Genomic DNA, 17,984 nt, shown 5'->3' with positions numbered 1-17,984 from the left:
AAATCTGCTCAGAGCAATGATTGGTCCATGCAGCTGCAAAAAAAGAATTAGTGGGAACGTTGATCTTTAAGCATGCAAAGTAGATCCTTTTGAGGTAACATATGTTTGTACAGCAAAATATTTCACTATGATAGTAAATATAGTACTGATAATGTCACTAGGTGAGAACTGATCTCTACAGGGAGTGATTCTTATTGTTGATGTTTCGTGTGTAAAAATGTTTGAAATGGAGATTTTGAATTGCGCTCAGGTTTATGAACACGGCAACCTTGTTTTTTGCAAATGTACATACAGTGTATCATTGAAGTGTTTTCAGCTGCTTAATCGTTAAGCTTTTAAGAAGCTTGGCTCTAATCAAGAGTGTGACAGAATTGTCATTGCATCATGTGCTTTGTATCTGTGCAGTCTTACTTTCAACACTTTGTTGGAATCCATTTTTCCCTTTCTGTCGTCTTTGTGTCTCTTTTGCTGGGGGATGAGCCAACTCAGGATTCCACTCTCACTGATTTTGAATTACCTCTGTCAAACTAAGATGTCTATATCTGAAATAAAAGTGGCTGTTTTACTATGCTTTCCTTACTTGATCAACATTGAATTTCATTGAATTTTTATTCAGTTTAGCTTCAGATCTTCAATAAGGATATTGATAATATTGACACGAGAAAATGTGTAGATGCTGGCGAAACTCAGTAGGCCAAGCAGCATATCTGGAAAAGTGTAAACGATTGACATTTCGGTCTGATACCCTTCTTCCGGACTGCAGAATAAAAGATGAGAAGTCAGAATGATAAGGTGGGGGGAGGGGATGATGTACAAGTGGTAGTTGATAGGTGAAACAAAGAATGGGGAGGTAGAGGGATGAAGTAAAGAGCTGAGGAGTTGATTGGTGAAAGAAATAAAGGGCTGGAGAAGGGGGAAATCTGATAAGAGAGGGTGGAAGACCAGAGGCAGGTAAGGAGATAAGGTGAGCGAAGGAATTGGAGAATGGTGAAGGTGGAGGCAATTACTGGAAGTTTGAGAAATTGATGTCCATACCATCAGGTTAGAGGCTACCTAGACAGAATATAAGGTGTAACTCCTCCAACCTGTGTGGCCTCATCATGGCAGTAGAGGAGGCCATGGTCTGACATGTCAGAATGGGAAGTAGAATTGAAATGGGTGGCTACCAGGAGATTCTGCTTTTGCTGGTGGCCAGAGTGTAGGTGTTGGAGAAGTGGTCTCCCAATCTACGTTGGGGCTCACCAATGTACAGGAGGCTGCACCAGATGGAGCGGATGACCCCCTCAGACTTACAGGTGAAGTGTTACCTCACCTGGATGAACTGTTTGGGGCCCTGAATGGTAGTGAGAGAAGAGGTGTAGGAGCAGGTGTGGCACTTGTTCTACTTGCAAGGAAAAGTACCAGGAAGGAGAACAGTATTGATCCTTGTTTAATTTGACGCGCATAGATGTTTAGGTATATTTTTAATGAATGTTTAATTTCTTTCTGCAAATTGGGATTGTTCTCCTTTATTTGTGTAAGCAAAATAGTGTACATTAAACTATCTTTATGTACTTTGGCATCAGAGATTACCCTTAAAAATCTGAGCAGCTGGGTAAACAATCACCACTAAATGCATCTGTGGATGGATACACAGCATTCAAGTTATGGGTTCTGTGCTACCATAAGCAACTATTCCTATCAAGATTAATTTAGAAAATAATATACAGATTGTAAATCTGTAGTCCAGCTATTCACTTGTCTGATGAAGGGTCTAGGACTTAAACATTGACTTTGCTCTTTTCCATAGATGCTGCCTGGCCTGATGAGTTCTTCCAACATTTTGTGTCTGTTGCTAAGATCTGTACTAATCTATAGTTAATTAGCCTACCAGTACAACTTCGGCCAACTTTAGCCCATAGTCCTTCTGTCTTGCAGAAACTTTGGATTGTTGGCAGTTCTTGGAATCCTTCTGTGATGGGGGAATGTTCATACTTCAACAAAAACAATAGATCTCTTGCTCAGATGGTGATGACTGGGGGCAATTTCTGTGGTTTAGCACCAAGAAGGGTGTCAGTCTAGAGAGTTTCAACCTCTAGTCCAAAATACTTTAATATGTTTTGCAATTTTGTTTTATATATTTAGCCAGTTTACGAGTAGTGAATTCTCATGTTGAGCTATCCTGAACTATTGAAGTTATTTTAAATGAAAATAGAATTTTAAATAATTTAAATTGTTTAAATTATGTAAATTTGAGTATTTATTTCTGGTTAAAAAGTGATTTTTAGGCAAAGCTGCTCATCTAAAGCTAAGCTATACTATCTCTTATAGGCAGATATAAAGACTGATGATAATTATGTGCATTAGTTTTTTCACTGAAGCAAAAATGGCATTTAAATATATTGCAATCCCCTGTCATTTGTGCTGGATTTGACCTGAGAATAGCTGACATTGGAAAAGAGTTAACTGTTGGTTTCTCATTGCTGTTGTAGCGGTGTGCTACAGGCAGCACTGAAATAATGACACTTAGTCGGTGAGTTGCAGTTGCAAAAGAGGTTTATTCAAACTTCGTGACTTCGCTTTAAAGCCTTCCTGTTCCTGCCCTCCCCGGGCGGGAATGCTGTAGGGGTTGCGTCTTCACAGTCCCATCCCGCGCGCGGGCTTTTCCCCTTGCTGGTGAAGCTAGCTTTGGGACCGGCCTGAATGCCGGTGCGCGCCACTTTGTGAGTCGGTTCGAGTGCGCTGGGAAGTGGATCGCCACATAACCCCCCCCCCGAACCGGCAATGCACCCCGCAATGTCCTCAGGCTGCTAAACGAGATAAGAGCTCATTACTTCAGGAAAGATTCTAGCGTAGACAGAAGATTGGCAGGGTTGTTTTGGGGACCACTTCTTTTCACATTATATGTCAGTGATTTGGATGATGGAATTGATGAGTTTGTGGCCAAGTTTCCAGATGATACAAAGGTAGGTAGAGAAGCAGATAGTGTCGAAGGAGGATTTGGACAGATTGGGAGAATGGGAAAAGAAGTGGCAGATGTAACACAGTGTAGGGAAATGTATGATCAAGCAGTTTGGTAGAAGGAATAAAGGAGTAGGAATAAAGAATGCAATGTTAGCATTCATTTTAAGAGGATGAGAATATAAAAGCAAGGATTTAATAATGAGACTTTTTTAAGGTATTGTTCAGATCACATTTGGACAACTATGAGCAGTTTTGGGTCTTATTTCTCAGAAAAGATTTGCTGGAATTTGAAAGAGTTCAGAGGAGATTTATGAAAATAACCCAGGAATAAAATGGTTAATGTATTAGCATTTGATGGTACTGGGTTTATACTCACTGGAGTTTCGAAGAATGGGGGGGGAATCTTATTGAAACTTACCAAATATGGAAAGGCCTTGATAGAGTGGATGCGGAGATGAGGTTTCCAGTCATTGGGGAGTTCAAGGCCAGAAAGCGCAGCATCAGAGTAGAAAGTGTTCCTTTAGAACAGAAGAAGAATTTCTTTAGCCAGAGCGTGGTGAACTATGGAATTCATTGCCACAGATGGCTGTAGAGGACAAGTCATTTGATCTATTTAAAGCAGAGGTTGATAGGTTCTTTATTAGCCAGGGCATCAAAGATTATGGGGAGAGGGCAGGAAGATGAGCTTGAAATGGATAATCAGCCATGATGGAACAGAGGAGTAGAATCAATGGGCTGAATAGTCTGATTCTGCTCCACTGTCCTATGGTCCTGGAAAGCCATGGTTTTTCAAAAATATGCTCTCCCACAAATGGAAGTAGTGGTTGAATTGACCTTTATCTAAAGCAGGTTTCTCAACCAGGATTCCGCGGAACCATAGAATTATGTGTGAGGTCGCTAGGGGTTCTGCGAGAGATCGTGATTAAAATAAACAAGCATAGTTTTTGAACTTTACTGCAACGCGCTATGCTGGGGATCATAGTGGTCGGTAGTGACCGAGCAGCCCCGTTAGCAATCTCGTTCAGGGTCTGTCAGCGCAGTATGTCAGTGCATAGTAGGACCGTGTTTATTAGGTTGAATCCATTCTTAGTTTGTGACATGAGATAGGGCAGGCCGTTGATAATTGACAAGCACTATATTGCACAGAGGGGAGATGGTAGTTTAATGAGGAGTGTGAAGTACGTTTTCCAAACGTTGAGTGGACTTGCCCAACTTCAGCTGTGATGTCAGTCTCTTCCTCCTGAATTATCCAGGTTGCTGAGTCAATAGATTTCAGCAATAAGTGTCATGTTATAGCATTTGAAAGATTTGGAAATGATAGTGAAATTCAAGAAAACTTTTTTTGTTGTAAAAAGCTGCCTGAAACAAGCAAGGGCCAAATATATTTATCTGGAAACAACAGAACAGGTCTGTTTTGGAGGAACTGTTGGCATCTGTACTGATAAATCCCCATCAGTGTTTGGCTCCATGAACGGTTTCATTTTTCTTGTTTTTACATGTTACTTTTGGTAATATAAAGCACTATACAGTTTTTAGGCTAATTGAATAAATATCCTGATTTAAGTTTCTCTAGATACCTTAAGTGCTCTTTTGGTGATCAGTTATGGAATCAAAAGCCACTCTACTGTGGTACCACATTTTGCTCTTTCTTGCTGAAATTTCTCTTTTCAGTGTATATCCAGGCAAGTACTGCAAAAACGGGGCCTTAACATTCAAAGAATGCGTGCTTTTTAACCTGTTCCAGAGACTGGATTCTTTTCAAAAGGGTACAGGAGTATATAAAACCATTTTGACTTGCTGTTTTTGTTCTTTTTCTTGTTAAGTTTAAATTGTGTGCTGTTTGGCAGCTGAGGGCGTTGGAATGTGGAGAATTGACAGTTTGACTGTCAAATGAACTTTAGCACTGACACTGTGTTTTGATTCTGCCTGCGCTTCATTACTTCTAGTAAAAGGGCAAGTTTTATCTCATAGGAAACATGTGCATGCTTGTATAAACAATATTTTCAATTGACGTGAGAAAGAGGACCTAAGGAAGTAACATTTTGTCTACCAAATGCACAAACTATGGGTATTTATAATATTAAAAGGAGATTAGATCGGAAAAAATTATGCCATTTTTTACTTGGTTGATTTTAGTTCTTCTAGAACCCAACATTTAGACTGAAAAATCACAAGAGCCATGCTCTGTAAATTCTAATTTAATTATCCACAGGAAATGGATCATGGATCCTGTAGGCAGTGCGGCACATGGCAGCAGCAGCCTTTCGGATCTGGTGCTACTTTAATTTAGTTTTTTTAATTTAATTTTAATGAAATTTAATTTTAAGGCACAATTAGGGTTTAGGGCAATGGATAACAGAGCGACTATCTACCATCGCCAGTTACTGCTACAATACAGAGATCGCCCAAAAACGAACCTTCATGAAAATCTGCTGGTTAGATTGCGCGACCTTGGCTTGCTGATGGAATCAGGCCTGCAGTCCTGGGAGTCGCCTGCTGCCGGTGGCTGGAGGTGGAGACAGCGTAAGCAGTGTTCGAGGAAGCAGAAGCGAGGTGAGTGGGCAGGAGTCCGTGCCAGGAAAAAAGGAAGCCCTAGCCGGCCGGCTCTCCTGTCCATTCTGCTTTTCAATGTCTGCTTGCTGATGGAATTGGGCCTGCAGTCCTTAGAGTCGCCTGATACCAGTGGCCGGAGGTGGGGACAGCGTAAGCGGTGTGCGAGGAAACAGAAGTGAGGCGAGTGGGCAGGAGTCCGTGCCAGGAAAAAAAGCAAGTCCTAGCCGGCCGGCTCTCCCGTCCATTCTGCTCTCCAGTGGACATTAAATTGGACTAGATCTGTGGCAACAAAATACTCGGCATGAGTACAGAAATGGACAGAATCCTGGGCGCCGCCATTCAGCTAATTATTCATGTAACATCAGACTACCAACCTACTGCCCTCTGCTGTATCTATTGTCTTGTTTATTATTTATTGTAATGCCTGCACTGTTCTATGTACTTTATGCAGTCCTGGGTAGGTCTGTAGTCTAGTGCAGTTTTGTGTTGGTTTACGTAGTTCACTGTAGTTTTTGTATTGTTCATGTAGCACCATGGTCTTGAAAAATGTCTTGTTTTTACTGTGTACTGTACCAGCAGTTATGGTCGAAATGACAATAAAAGCAACTTGACTTGAAATGCAAGATTCAAAGATTCTAAGTTCATTTATTATCAAAGTATGTCTGCACTATACAACCCTGATATTCATCTTCCCCACTGACAGCTACAAAACAAAGAAAAACCATAAAATCCCATTCAAAGAAAATTATTAACCCCCACTTGCAAAGAAAACACGTTGCGCAAATGGCAACAAAAAACAGCAAAAATCACAAAATCAAAAGACTGCAGGCTATTCAGTTCAGCTCAGTGTTCTTTATCTGCAGGCTATCCTGATTCCAAGTTGTCCAAAATTGCAAACAAGAAAAGAAGCGACTAGAGACACATCACATCATAACGTGAAATCCAATCCACAAAAAATGTGGATTAGATCTTGCCCAGATCTCCAGCACTATCCTCTGACAGCAAGGGGGGGGAGGGGAAGGGGGACTGTCACACACAGTGAGCGAGAGGCTTGTGGATGTGCTGTACACCCACTTGCCTTGATAATTTCAATCTGCTACAGTGCCTTAATCAGCGAGAAATGGAGTTGATCATGGGCTAGCTTCCCATCTCCCGGCTTCTTGGCCTTGAGGCCGGGCGTTTTGTTCGTAGCCTCATGGAACACCCTCAGAGGTAGCAAAGCACCAGATCGTTCAATCAGCTCTAAAACACACACCTAAAATGCAGATCACAGGCTTCAAAGGTGAACTACAGTTGAAAGAAAAAAAGATGTAAAAGAAGTGAAAGAGGTCGTTTCTAGAGGATGTCACCCTTGGTTGCTTTGTTCACTGATGCCAGCTTCTTGTAAAAGAAATCCACAGTTACCCTCTAATATTTTGTCCAGATTTGTTCAAAGAAACTTGGGCTTTAGCATCCGTTGGTATGGGGCAATTCTCATATCCTAGTTGATTAGAGCTTCGAGTGGACATTCAGGTAATTCATATGTAGTGCCCTGGTTCACATCTTTACTGTTATGCTGTAGATATTTCATTCAGCAGCTCTGAGAGTTGTTTGTGGTGCTTTCAGTCTGTTTGGGTTATTGTTGAAGATAAGGGATGATGTGGAATGTGAGCCGTCCAGTTAGTGGGAGGTTTTTCTCGGTGAGGGACAATAAGATTAGTCTTGAGCTTTTGTTTGAGAGAACATTGAGAGAAGACACTGGGGAGAACCGGTTGCAGCAAACGATCTGATGGGATACCCATTTGTTCGAGATGGATTGCAGGTGACTTTCGGAAGGTGGTGTGTGCTTTCACATTGACCCAAGGGCCCATTGCGTGAGTGACAGAGAAGTTCAAGATGAGCTCCAACTTGTGCATATTTGACTGTTTAATTAGAATGGACCCTTTTACTTTTTGTTATTCTCTACTAAACCTTTAGGTAAGATTAATAAATAAAATTCCTTAATCGTACGCAGTGTACTGTCTGTTATTTTCTGGTATTAAATTGTAACAAGGTGGCGAATTAGACAGCATCCACACAAATGGGAGGTCGGGGGGGGGGGGTGTCTTGCGTCTCAATCTCACACATTTGGCGGGCTGGAGGTTGTTGTCCCAAGACTTATGCAGCTGAGGAAGCCAAAGTGTTTCACATAAGTAATCTCATAGCATGATTTTCTAAGCCTTTTGTCTTTTGTCTTGAACCGATTATTAAGCTTTGCATATAATGCATGTTTGTGTTGTACCCATTGTCTTGCAGATGTACAATAAACGTGCATCATTCTCTAAACATTTATTCTGGAATGGGTTTGTACGTGTTCCTAAAACTGCCCTATTTCATTAAGGTACTCCTTGAAAATCATCACTTTGGTTAATTGTTCTGTGATCCATGAATTCTTATGAACCTGTGTAAACATTCTACCATTGTCCTCTTGGAAAAATTCTAATTCTAGGTCTGTAATGGGACTTGAACTTGTAATTTTTGGCTTTGGTGGTTAAAAAGCTCATTACTGATCCATAGTTGACTTATATCATTTTGGCTGGGTATATTTGGGATTCTACCCTTGCCACATAACATCCACAACAAGCAAGATTTCCAAATGGCCAACCATTTTAATTACAATCCCCAATCAGACATGTCAGTCCCTGGCCTCCTCTACTGACACGAGGAGGTCACTCCAACCTGACGCATGAACATCTGTTTATAACTTACAGTAATTTATCCACTCTCCCTTCTCTTTTTCCATTCCTCATTCTGTGTCCCTCTCATCCCTTTTTTCACCCGCCCATCACCTCCCTCTGGTTCCCCTCTTCCTTCCTTTGCTCCCAGGGTCCACACTTCTCTCTTATTAGTTATCTCCTTCAGCCTTTTACCTTTCCACCCAGCTTCTAACTTATCTCCACTCCCCCATTAGTCTACTTTCTCCCTCATCTGGCTTCACACATTGCCTTCCAGCTTGTACTCTTTCTCCTCCCCCCACCTTTTTATTTTAGCTTCTTCTCCTTTCTTTCCAGTCCTGATGAAGGTATTGGCCTGAAGTATTGGTTCTTTATTCCTTTCCATAGATGCTACCTGACCTGCTGAGTATCTGCAAAATCACTCGTTTATGCAAATTTGCACATGTCCCCTCAAGCATACTTTGCCAGTTAATGCGGTTGTGAGCTGATGGTAACCTAGACCTCTGTGTTATCAAGTCTCTCTCTTCCCCTTGTCATTCCAACATTGCCAGATGAAAAGAGATTTCCAAATAGTCTCGAGAGAGGAATTTTCTCCTGGTCTATCTTAAACATTCAGTGACTTCTTTTAAATCAGTCGCCCTTTGTTCATGTTTCTCCTACCTGAGGCAATATCCTTTCCATATCTACACTCTGCTTTGTACCTTTCAATCAAAGTAAGTCTTCTGAAGCATTCAAGATCCTTGACTTTACAGCCGTAGAAAATGAAGGTTTCCATAAATATAGCACATTTCATGATGTCTCATGGTGTTGTTTCCTTTTTAATTTATTTGTACAAATAAGAAATATGAAAAAGTTTATGCATTTTTGTGCTACCCTGTATTTTTAATTTGAGCAGATCAAGCTGATTTTTCTTAGGAACAAATTAAAATCTTTCACAATCCTTATTATTTGAGAAAGAAATCCCTCATGCTTTTCATTATTAAGCTTCTTAAAATAAATTTTCAAGTGTTCTAAGATCCTGTGATTGCCCCATTTAAATTTGGCCTTGAGGATAGATGGCCATGACATGGAATTGTAGTGAATGTTAGTAAACTGTTCAAAAAATGTATAAAATGTTAAGAATTAAGAGCTTGGTGCAGTATTCAGACATGCTAACTTTACCCAAACCCTCAGTTATATTTTTACCTTTAGATAATCAGACTTTTTGTGCTGCAGGGTTCTACTATGATTCTATAATTTGGGTTGAGTACTTTTTGTAGGAATCATAATTTCTTGCTGGTCTGAATTTTAAAAAGGAATGTAATTAATAAATTCACCTCCTTGTGCCATACTTTTCCAAACAAAAACAATGTAAAATGTATTAAACCCATTTTCCAATTATTTGTCATGTGGACTTTGATGTAATATTAGGATTTCAGCAAGGTTTAAGTTAGCAGCACCGGTGTAATTGCAAAAAAGGGAGCAGTGATATGCCAGTTTGCTAGATATTCTGAAATATATACATTCCTTTATGAACTATTCATTACTTTCAGTATTATTTACAGTTAATATTAACTATTTCTGTAATAGTTTATAATAGTTGGAAGTTATCGTATTACCTGTTAAGGATTGAGTAGGCAGCTGTTAACGGACCTTTAATAGTCCTGCGTAGTAGTGAATTTAGAATGGATGCTGTCTCCTTTCCTATTGTCTTTGCTTGCACCTACACCAAATTACATCATAGCTTTTTCTGAAAAGGATATAGCTTATCCTAATTGATTAGTTTCTACAAATTTATAATGGAACTAATTTATGTATATTATTGATAGAGTTAATGTGCTTTTTAATAGGGATAGAATTTTTGGCTCTCCGGAATTTTATTACATTTGTTACGTATTATTGAGTGGAGAAATACTGTAAGTTGCTTGGTCCTATTTGTTTGAAACATTATTTGCCTCAAACTCAAATCAGCAGTTTGTCTTTTTCTGATGCTTTGAAATGAAATGAATCCACGGCATAACATTTTGAGTAAGTTGGTGGTACTGCTCAGAATATATGACACAGTTAATTTGAAAAGGAAAATTTGCTGTGAGTGATGTCTCGGCATTGGATAATTTTCTTTCTTCCTTCCTTTCCCTCTCTCCTACCACTTTGTTCCTCTCTGACCCAAGTTAGTTTGGTGAGATTGAGAAATATTGAGGTAGTACAGTTAATAGAACTGCTGCCTTACTACAGAGTAATCTAGATTCAATCCTAGCGTTTGCAGCAGTGTGTGTGAACCTTGTATGTTCTCCTTGTAACTGCACAGGTTTCCTCCAGGTCCTTCTGTTTCCTACCCATCCCCCACATCCCAAAAATATATAGGTTGTAGGTGGTAAAATCTGTGGATACTTAATAGGAATATAGAGAGAATAAGTATAATTGGATGTTTGATAGTTGGTGAGGACTTGATTAGCCAGAGTGCTATTTCTTTGCTTTAGCATTCTAAATCTAAGAACTAGTCCTCTTTAGGATCACTTTTATTTTGTTGGAATTGAAGACGTATAGAACAACTTAATTCTAATGCAAATATCTTGATTATTCCACTGATATGCAGAGATAGTGAATATTTGCATTGTTGACTTTATTAGTTTCTAACTAGATTCTGCAATGTTTGCATTTAAGAGTTGCTGATAGACTGTACACATAGAAGGTGTGCTGGAGATTCCAAACAATATGTTGCTACTTTTGAGGCGGAAGCACTTGAGCTGGGGAATTGAAATCTCATTTTTTAAGAATATAACTGCCCTTGAGAACATGTTACAGATTAACTTGAAGAGCATGTGTTGCCAGGGAATTGGGTGGAAAGTGCAGTTTCAAGGGGGCATCACAATAACAGGTGTAATTAAGAGATCAGGAGGAAGTGATGGTTGCATAAGGACTCATGCAGTTAAAAGATATTCAGTTTAAATGCCTCTTGGAAACATGGTTTTATAGGTATCTTTTTACAGGGTGATTGGTAAGTTCATGGCCTAAGGTAGAAGGAGATGAGTTATACAACTCATGAGTTACATGCACATGCAGGAGAGCTCTTTGAGTGATTATGCAGAAAGTTTGAAGTTAATTACTCATCCCCTTCTACCTTAGGCCACAAACCTATCAATCACCACTGATGAGTTATTAACTTCAAACTTCCTGCATAATCACTCAAAGAGTTGATCTGCATGTGCGTGTATTGAGAGCTGTATAACTCATCTCCTTCTACCATAGGCCACGAACTTACCAATCACCCCTCGTCTTTTCGCTTGTACTCAGTGCTACATTTAGAATCTTTAACTTGGAACAAGTTTGTGCAGCATCACTGAGTGCTATGTTTATATTTTCACAGACTGTTCAGGATGGACGTCAATTTATGAAATTCATCGATTCAAAACTAGGGGTACCCTTGCCTGAGAGGGACTATGGTGGCAACTGTCTTATTTTTGACCCTGGAAATGAGACTGATCCCTATCACAACATTTGGGTGAGATTGATTTGCATTTTTAAATTGCTATATACTTTCTCTATTTGTGGATGGAATCCAATGTTTAAAAGTGTTCTCGTGAACAGCCTCAACTTTCCATTTCTGTTCCTCCAGTGGAACAGAGCTAAATAAATATTTTTACCCCTCAAATAGAGGAACTGTATGGAAAACAGAGGTAGTTAATTATGTTAGATTACGATGGAGAAGAATGAGGAGAACATTTTGTAATTGTCACGTCAAATGAATTTATTGTGTCTGTTCTAGTGATTTGCCATTATTGGAGAATGGTCAAAATATACATTGCCTTGTAAAAGTATTTAACCCCCCCCCCCAACTCTTTGTTCACATAAATGAATATTACAACTAGGGTTTTGATCAATTTAACTGAGAATTTTTATTTGTGAATCATGTGCTGCTTTTTTCCCCCACTGTAAAAACTTCCAGAAAACAGGTAAATTGTAAAGCATGAAAAACTAAAGTTTCAAAAACTGAAATGTTCACAGTTCAAAAGTATTTATCCCACTTTGCTCAATAGTTAGTTGAAATACCCCTCACAGAGATTATAGCCAGTAGTCTTTTTTCATAAGTCTCTATTAGCTTTGTACAATATGATGGAACAGGATTTACCTATTTCTCTGTGCAAAATTGCTCAGGCCATGCCAGGTTATATGGGAAATTTGAGGTCTTGCCAGATATTTATGATCGGGTTAAGGTCAGGACCCTAACTGGGCCACTTGAAAACATTTTCTTCATTTGAAATAACTCCGTGGTTGCTCTGGCAGTGTCATGGTCTGCTGAAAGTCGAACTTCCTTCCCAGTTTAAGCTTTCTGGCAGAGGCTAGAAGTTTTTATCCAGAATCTATCTGTATTTAGCAGTATTATCTTCCCATCAATCCTGACCAAACTTCCAGTACTTGGCGCTGAAAAGTATCCCTATAGCTACCTCCGTCATGCTTCACAGTAGGGATGGTGTTACCTGGCTGTTCTGCAATTTTAGATTTACGCCACACATATTGCTTAGTATTGAGGACAAAAATTTCTACTTTTGTCTCCTCTGACAGGACTTTTTCCCACATCTTTACAGTACATTCTAAGTGACACTCTGCAAAGTCTTTATGGACAAGGATTTTTTTTTACGCCAGGGCTTTTTCCTTGCCACTCTTCCATAAGCACCCTATTTGTGCAAGGCCTCAGAGATTGTTGAACCATGAACTTCATCTTCAGTTGCAGCCATTGACTTCTGCAGCTCACTCAGTGACTGTTGGTATCACAGTTGCTTTTCTAACAAGTGCCATTTTTCTACGGTGACTAAGTTTAAAGGGGCGGCTTGACCTAGGCAGTGTGGCTATGGTTTCATATTTTTCCACTTTTTCACAATGGACTGCGCTGAACTGTTGTGGTATTCAGTGCCTTTGAGGTGTCTTGTATCCTTCCCCAGATTTCTGCTTCTCAGTGATCATTTCCATGACTTGTCTTGAATGCTTTTTTTTGCCTTAATTTTGGTTTTGTCTGTTGAAAATCTAACATACTGTTGGACCTTACAGATGGTGGGTGCATTTATTCTTATGAATTTATTGAAAACAGGTGATCCTCCGATTTTCTCCTCAATTAATTGGGTGAGTTGTTAAGGTACTGTAGTGATGTACTACATACAGAGCTAGAAACAACACGCAGTCGGTAAGTCGTTTCGAGACTAGTTTATTCAAACTTTGCGGCGCTGGCTTTTAATCCCAAGTTCGCGCCCTCTCCGGGCGGAAACTACGTCAGAGGTGCATTACCAAAGTCTCTCCCCGCGCCCGGGCTATTTGTGAGCTGGTTCGCCTGTGCAGAAAGTGGATCGCCACATAACCCCCCACCCCCCCCCAGAACCGGTGATACACCTCCCAATGCCCACAGTCTGGATCTGTCTCTGTTTGGCCGTCTGCCTCTGCGCTGCGGTGCCTGAACCTCGACCGGCTGCGCCAAGTCCACCTGGGCTGGTTGTAGTCGGTCCACCGTGAAAACCTCCTCTTTCCCCCCAATGTCCAGAACGTACGTGGACCTGTTGTTGTTGATCACCTTGAACGGCCCCTTGTACGACCGCTGCAGTGGTGCCCAGTGTCTGCCCCTTCGTACAAACACAAACTTACAGTTCTGCAGGTCTTTGGGTATGTAGGTCGGGGTCTGTCCATGCTGTGAAGTTGGTATGGGGGCCAGATTGCCGAACCTTTCACGTAGTCTGTCCAGGACTGCTGCGGGTTCTTCCTCTTGCCCCCTTGGGGCTGGTATGAACTCTCCTGGGATGACCAGGGGTGTGCCGTACACCAAGTCGGCTGACGAGGCATGCAGATCCTCTTTGGGCGCTGTGCGAAGTCCAAGCAGGACCCAGGGAAGCTCGTCCACCCAGTTAGGTCCTCTCAGGCAGGCCATGAGAGCCGACTTCAAGTGACGGTGGAAGCGTTCCACTAGTCCATTCGACTGTGGGTGGTAGGCTGTTGTGTGGTGTAGCTGCATTCCCAACAAGCTGGCCACAGCCAACCACAGGCTGGAGGTGAACTGGGCGCCTCTGTCAGAGGTAATGTGGGCCGGTACCCCAAAGCATGCTACCCAGGTTGCAGTCAGCGCTCGGGCGCAGGAATTGGCAGATGTGTCGGTGAGCGGGACAGCCTCTGGCCATCTCGTGAACCGGTCTACCATAGTTAGGAGATACCGCGCTCCTTGCGACACTGGTAGGGAACCCACGATATCCACATGAACGTGGTCGAGCCTCCGGCAGGTGGGTTCGAACTGCTGCGGCAGGGCTTTGGTGTGTCGCTACACCTTGGCTGTTCGGCACTGCGTGCACATTCTGGCCCATTCACTGACCTGCTTGCGAAGTCCGTGCCACGTGAACTTGCTGGAGACCAGCGGAACGGTTGTCCTGATAGATGGGTGCGCCAAACTGTATATGGAGTTGAAAACTTGCCGCCGCCAGGCTGCCGGGATGATGGGGAAAGGTTGGCCGGTAGCCACATCGCCAAGGAGGGTCCTCTCACCAGGACCCACGAGGAAGTTTTGCAGCTGCAAACCGTGACTGCGGTCCTGCAGCTGGGCATCTCGTTGTCTGCCTGCTGCATAGTCCACCCCCAGGGACAGGGCCTGGACAGCTGGTCTGGAGAGTGCATCCACCAATACGTTATCCTTTCCCGAGACATGCTGGATGTCCATTGTGTACTCGGAGATGTAGGACAGATGTCACTGCTGGCGAGCCAACCAGGGATCGGACACCTTAGTGAATGTGAAGGTCAACGGTTTGTGGTCTGTGAATGTGGTGAACGGCCTGCCTTCTAAGAAGTACCTGAAATGCAGGATTGCCAGATACAGTGCCAACAGCTCCCAGTCGAAGGCATTGTACTTGAGTTCGGGTGGTTGTAGGTGCCTGCTGAAGAACGCCAGGGGTTGCCAGCGCCCCTCGATGAGCTGCTCCAGCACCCCACCGACTGATGTGTCGGATGCGTCCATTGTGAGGGCGGTCGCCGTTCTGGGGTGCACCAGCATCACGGCATCTGCCAAGGCTTCCTTGGCTTTAACGAAAGCGGCCGCGGCCTCATCGTCCCAAGTAATGTCCTTGCCTTTACCTGACATCAGGGTGTACAAAGGGCGCATGATACGGGCTGCTGAGGGGAGGAAACGGTGGTAGAAGTTCACCATACCAACGAACTCTTGCAGGCCTTTGACTGTGGTGGGTCGGGCAAAGCGGCGGATCGCGTCTACCTTGGCGGCCAGAGGTGTTGCCCCGTCTTTGGTAATCCTGTGGCCCAGGAAGTCGATGGTGTCGAGACTGAACTGGCATTTGGTTGGGTTGATCATGAGGCCGAAATCACTCAGGCGGGAATAGAGCTGGCGGAGGTGGGACAGATGCTCCTGACGACTACTGCTGGCTATGAGGATGTCATCCAAATTGATGAACGCAAAGTCCAGGTCACATCCCACTGCATCCATTAGCCGCTGGAACGTCTGCGGCATTCTTCAGGCCGAACGGCATTTGGAGGAATTCGAACAGGCCGAACGGGGTGATGTTTTGGGGATGTCTTCAGGGTGTACCGGGATTTGATGGTATCCCTGGATGAGGTCTACTTTAGAAAAGATTCTTGCCCCGTGTAGGTTTGCTGCAAAGTCCTGTATGTGCGGCACAGGATAGCTGTCTAGAGTTGTAGCCTCGTTCAGTCTGTGGTAGTCGCCGCATGGTCTCCAGCCCCCGGCTGCTTTGGGCACCATGATCAGGGGGGAGACCCATGGACTGTCAAACCTCCGTATGATCCCCAATTCCTCCATCCTTTTGAACTCCTCCTTCGCCAGGTGGAGCTTTTCCCAGGGGAGCCTTCATGTGCGGTTGTGGAGGGGTGGTCCCTGAGTCGGGATGTGGTGCTGTACTCTGTGTCTGGGCATGGCTGCCGTGAACTGTGGTGCCAGAATCAATGGAAAGTCCGCCAGGGTTCTGGTGAATTCGTTGTCCGACAGCATGATGGAGTTCAGGTGTGGGGCCGGCAACTTGGTTTCACCCAGGGAGAACGTCTGGAAAATCTCGGCATGTACCAGTCTTTTCCCTTGCAAGTCAACCAGCAGGCTGTGAGCTCACAAGAAGTCCGCCCCCAGGAGTGGTTGGGGCACGGCGGCCAGCGTGAAGTCCCATGTGAACCGGCTGGCACCGAACTGCAGCTGCACTGTGCGAGTGGCATAGGTCCGTATCGTGCTTCCGTTTGCGGCCCTCAGGGTGGGTCCTGGCTTCCTGTTGCAGGTGTCGCACCCCGTTGGGAGCAAGACGCTGATTTCCGCTCTGGTGTCGACCAAGAAGCGGCGTCCCGACAGTTTGTCCCAGACGTACAAGAGGCTGTCCCTGGTGGCCAGCCGCCATAGCCATTAGCGGCAACTGGCCCTGGCCCTTGCAGGGCGGGGCGACAACGGCGGGCTTCTGTGCCCCACCACTGGTCGTAGAAACACCACTGTTCACTGACCTTCTCACTCCTGCCTCTGTGTTGTGGGCGCCCCCTTGCTGGGCCTGGTCTGGTCTGCTGTTGGGCGCGTGGCTTGGTAATCTGACCGATAGACGCCACACTCTCCCTCTTGGCTTTCCACAGCACGTCTGCCCGACCGCCACCTTCCGGGAGTCACGGAAATCTGCGTCGGCCAGCAGCAGATGTATGTCCTCGGGCAGTTGCTCCAGGAACGCTTGCTCAAACATGAGGCAGGGCTTGTGTCCGTCAGCCAGGGCCAGCATCTCGTTCATTAATGCTGACGGCGGCCTGTCTCTCAAACCGTCTAGGTGCAGCAGGTGACACCTCGCTCACACCATGAGAGGCCAAAGGTCCTAATGAGCAGCGCTTTGAACACTTCATATTTGCCTTCTTCCGGGGGCGACTGTATGAAATCAGCAACCTGGGCGGCTGTCTCCTGGTCAAGGGAGCTCACCACATAATAGTAACGCATGGAATCAGAAGATACCTGCCAAATCTGGAACTGAACTTCTGCTTGGCTAAACCACACGCTTGGTTGCAGCGTCCAGAAAGTCGGTAGTTATAGCGAAACTGCGTGAACAGATGAAGAGTCGGTCATCTTTGGTCCAAATCCCGTTTGGACCGTTGGGGTCACCAATGTAGCGATGTACTACATACAGAGCTAGAAACAACGACACGCAGTTGGTAAGTCACTTCGAGACTAATCTATTCAAAGTTCGCAGCGCTGGCTTTTAATCCCTAGTTCCCGCCCTCCCTGGGCGAAAATGACATCAGAGGTGCATTACCAAAGTCTCTACCCGCACGCGGACTATTTGTGAGCTGGTTCGCCTGCGCAGTAAGTGGGTCGCCACAGTACCTGATGAAAGTTAGTGTGGTAATTGCAAAGTGAACAAATACTTTCTCAGCCTCTCAATTATGTTTTTTTTTATTTTTAGTAAATTGTTGACCAGTTTTGGAATTTATCTTTTGATTAGCACAAATCCTACTTCAATCTATTTTAAATTTAGAAAATGAGACAGTAAAGTGTGAAAATAGTTGTGAAGGCTGATTACTTTTTCAAGGTATTGTATTTAAAGGAAAGAAGGCATGGATTTAGAGGTAGCAACAGTTCTATGGAGTGTGGATAAGAGGACAGTGAACAAGTGTAGAGCTAAATATTACAGATGCAGTAAATCTGAAATAAGCAATAGTAAAAATCTATGGAAAAGAAAACAGTATATTAATGATTTTTAAAATTTCAGAGACTAATGACAGCAGGTTGAAAGACATGGGAGGCAATATTTGAGAAAAAAGACATTAATTATATCAGCTAACATTAAGGCAGAAAGAGATTGATGACTG

The 17,984-nt window shown here is 43.4% G+C and overlaps 1 protein-coding gene across 4 annotated transcripts in view; it reads left to right on the top strand.

The window, feature by feature from the left end:
* ptdss2 (phosphatidylserine synthase 2) overlaps positions 1-17,984 on the top strand; it is an 80,981-nt gene that overhangs the window by 35,808 nt on the left and 27,189 nt on the right. For all 4 annotated transcript variants that reach the window (XM_059975500.1, XM_059975501.1, XM_059975502.1 and 1 more), the window contains exon 5: positions 11,536-11,670. In XM_059975500.1, coding sequence (XP_059831483.1) covers positions 11,536-11,670 — 135 coding nt within the window. The remainder of the gene's footprint in view (positions 1-11,535; positions 11,671-17,984) is intronic.

This window comes from Hypanus sabinus, chromosome 7 (assembly GCF_030144855.1).
Source record: "Hypanus sabinus isolate sHypSab1 chromosome 7, sHypSab1.hap1, whole genome shotgun sequence".
In the NCBI taxonomy this organism is placed as follows: Eukaryota; Metazoa; Chordata; class Chondrichthyes; order Myliobatiformes; family Dasyatidae; genus Hypanus; species Hypanus sabinus.
This window is presented reverse-complemented; position numbering and strand designations above follow the sequence as displayed.